Below are 3,021 nucleotides of genomic sequence, written 5' to 3'. Positions count from 1 at the left end.
AGCCTGTTGGTCTCAAGTTGGGTGTTTACGGATTCCTTTATTGTGTAACAACACCCTGTTCAAGACTTTCCTGGTATTGAGAGAAGAATGATACCTTTGTGGTTATTACACTAGATGAGATAGCCTTTCTTTGATATCTCGATCAGGTGACCTTCTTTCCAGTTTGTTATTACTTGTTCATCATCGTAAATTTTGCTGAAGAGAATGTGAATACAGCGCAACGCTCCTAGGGTATCGTCCACTGATGGGGGTTGCGAGCACTTGAAGGTCAAACTGTCGCAAAATGATTGGTGCGTCACATCGACAATTCGTGAAAATTTTCAGAAGCGGTCAAATCAAGACATTTTTAGATTTGAATTGAGTTCAGCCACACCATGTCTGGTAACGTTCATTCTTCAAGTAACGAAAACGATGCCATCGTGATGATGCATGATATAGTTAATATGACTTCTGTGGTTAATAATTATTTTTTTAGTAAACGCATACTAAGTACGTTATGTCAGTATGCAAAGAGGACAGTGATGATCCAACTCTAAAGTACTTTTTCGTGAGTTATGTCTGTACATATGGACGTAAACGCAGTTCGTCAGAGTCAGATGCTTGCGTTCAGGATGTAGATGATGATAGTAATAATCATTCTTCTGAAGAGCATACAACTTCTAACTCGCCAACACAACCAAGGAAAAGGGGACGACGTCGGTCATCTACGTATGCCTTACTTCAAATGAGTTTATCCTTCAGGTCGAAATATTGCGTTTCAATGACTACATGCTGCCCTGTGGTCATATTTTGTATGCACATTCTAAAGGTATGTGTGTTCCTTTATCTCTATAAGTTTTGTAGACTTATTTCGACATAGCAACAAGTGGACAAGAAAATACATAATGGACCTGGTTCTTCGTGCGCTGGACAACATCTCAATCTTTACAGGGAGTGATGATCTGCTAGAGAAGTTCACTAGCAACTACCACTCAATCCATGCTCTTAGTGAACCTGTAGCGGTAAATAAATCCCCAAAATAAATAGCTCTGTAAGTTTTCGACATTGGATGCTGACCATATGTTTTAGTGGACTCATCTAGCTGAAGGCGCTCGGTCAGGCATCCGCACCAGATCACGTGTGGTAACGCCGTGCTCAACATCAACCGCAATCGCTAGCCAGATTAGATCAGAGAATTCCGATATATTGGTCATCGCCAAATATACTCTTCCGATCTCCTTGACTCTGTCTTTTGATTTCTCTGGGTGGGAACGAAATATATTAGGTGTTACTGGTAGAAGCGTTGTCAAACACTGAATACATGTGACATCATCAAACCTTTGGCAAGTAAACTCATCCGTTCATGCCTCGAAGCATCGGAAGACATATGCGCACAATTGATGAGTTCAGTCGGTGCTAATGACGAAGCTACAACGTCAGAATCCATTGTTAATACAGACCATAGCTATGCTTCTTGATAACAAGAAGTTATAATATTGTAATCTGTTTAGTTTTACATAAATTCATTTATATGGCCATTGACTTATCCTTATAGCGTAACGGCAGGGGGTGTACTGTTCAGTCTTACGTGGCTGTGAGACAGGGATGTTGTTTCGCGTTCTTGTGTAATAATTACTAGTTTGGCGCACACGCGATTAGTCATACATACCGTTTACCAAATACTGCTACCTTGAACATGGTGTACCATACTAGTAGTTCGAATTTCGACCTGTCACGATAGATAAGAATTGCCGTAATTAAAAGACTGACGCGTTATAAATGAAAACGTTTATTAAAGTTTGAATCTAGCACAAATGATCCATTAATAAATAACTTCTATTTCTTAGGAATTGTTCCCGTTAGGTCTGTGAACACTTGCGAAACCAGCTGGAAATAAGATAGTTATCGCAGTATAAATGTTTACCAGAAACTAGTATAAAAACGGAAACCAGTATTCAATTACAGATCAAAAGTGCATTTAGCACACCCTTTCTTAGGATAGTCAATCACGATTATTTCCTTTATCTCTTGCGTTGCTTAGGAAAGTTTGGGTCACAACATATATGGATTATATTATTTAATTCTTTGGACAGGTTGCACTTCGGAAACTTAGACGATGAACATATATGAAGACTGCTATGTGAATTTACTTTGAATCGTCCTGTGTAACCTGCAATTCTTGACGCATATTCTATTCTAGTCCCACGTAAGTTATGAGTAATTGTCATTTACGGCATCAGCACGTAAGCTAGACAGGCCTTGGTTGATTTCCGAAGATCATCACATAGGATCTCACACAATCTGGTCACCTTAGATCAAGATATCTGGACTATCGAGTCGTACTTTTCAGTGCTTTCTCGTGACAGCTTTATATCGGTACTTATTACTGCTATTAGGTATTTTTGCAATAATACCGGCAGCCAAAACATTGTAGCTCCCCAGACAACCCAAAAAGGGGAAATAAGGGGGTAAATGCTTTGGTAGCGAAAGGGGAAAACGCATCAGAATGTCGCCTTTTTCGCCTGTCTGGGGGAAATAATGCGGATTTCCCCCTTTTTCCGCCGTTTTGTCGATAAATTACTCACTTTTCGCCTAAATGTCCGCTGAATTGTCTACTTTTCGCCTAAATAACCACAGAACTCCCTATTTTTCATCCATTGACATAACCCCAAAGGTCTCCTATGTTCGCCTTTATTTTCAACAACAGACCAAAATAAATCTGCAATGCAGTGGAAAACCGGCATATTTTTGAAAAATTTTATTTAAAAGGTAAAGCGTACTATTGTACAACACTAGAGCAGAAGCTTAAGCATCAATTGTTTTGCATATACAATCCAATTGCTAATTCATTGTTATTTTAAATTATCTGCAAAAGAAGGAACAGGTGATGTATCATTTATATGGAGTGTGCATTTAATCAAAAGTTCACTGACACTCAAACACACATTCTCAACACTTCTACAGTTTCCCATGTAAGTAAGAAAGTAAGCTGTTTGAGAAATAATGTTTATTGAAATGTAGGTAGAACATCAAAACAATTGC

The 3,021-nt window shown here is 38.8% G+C and overlaps 1 protein-coding gene across 1 annotated transcript; it reads left to right on the top strand.

Annotated features, from left to right (window-relative positions):
- The first annotated feature begins 218 nt into the window (after window positions 1-218).
- Window positions 219-981, top strand: MS3_00001344 (uncharacterized protein). Its single transcript, XM_051208778.1, has one exon. It carries the CDS (start codon window positions 497-499, stop codon window positions 857-859), a length of 363 nt encoding a protein of 120 aa, XP_051064036.1. The 5' UTR covers window positions 219-496; the 3' UTR covers window positions 860-981.
- Window positions 982-3,021: the final 2,040 nt, after the last annotated feature.

The sequence above is a fragment of the Schistosoma haematobium genome, assembly GCF_000699445.3.
Source record: "Schistosoma haematobium chromosome Unknown HiC_scaffold_273, whole genome shotgun sequence".
Taxonomy (NCBI): Eukaryota; Metazoa; Platyhelminthes; class Trematoda; order Strigeidida; family Schistosomatidae; genus Schistosoma; species Schistosoma haematobium.
Note: the sequence above shows the minus strand (reverse complement) of the source record. Positions and strands in the feature narration are given on the sequence as shown.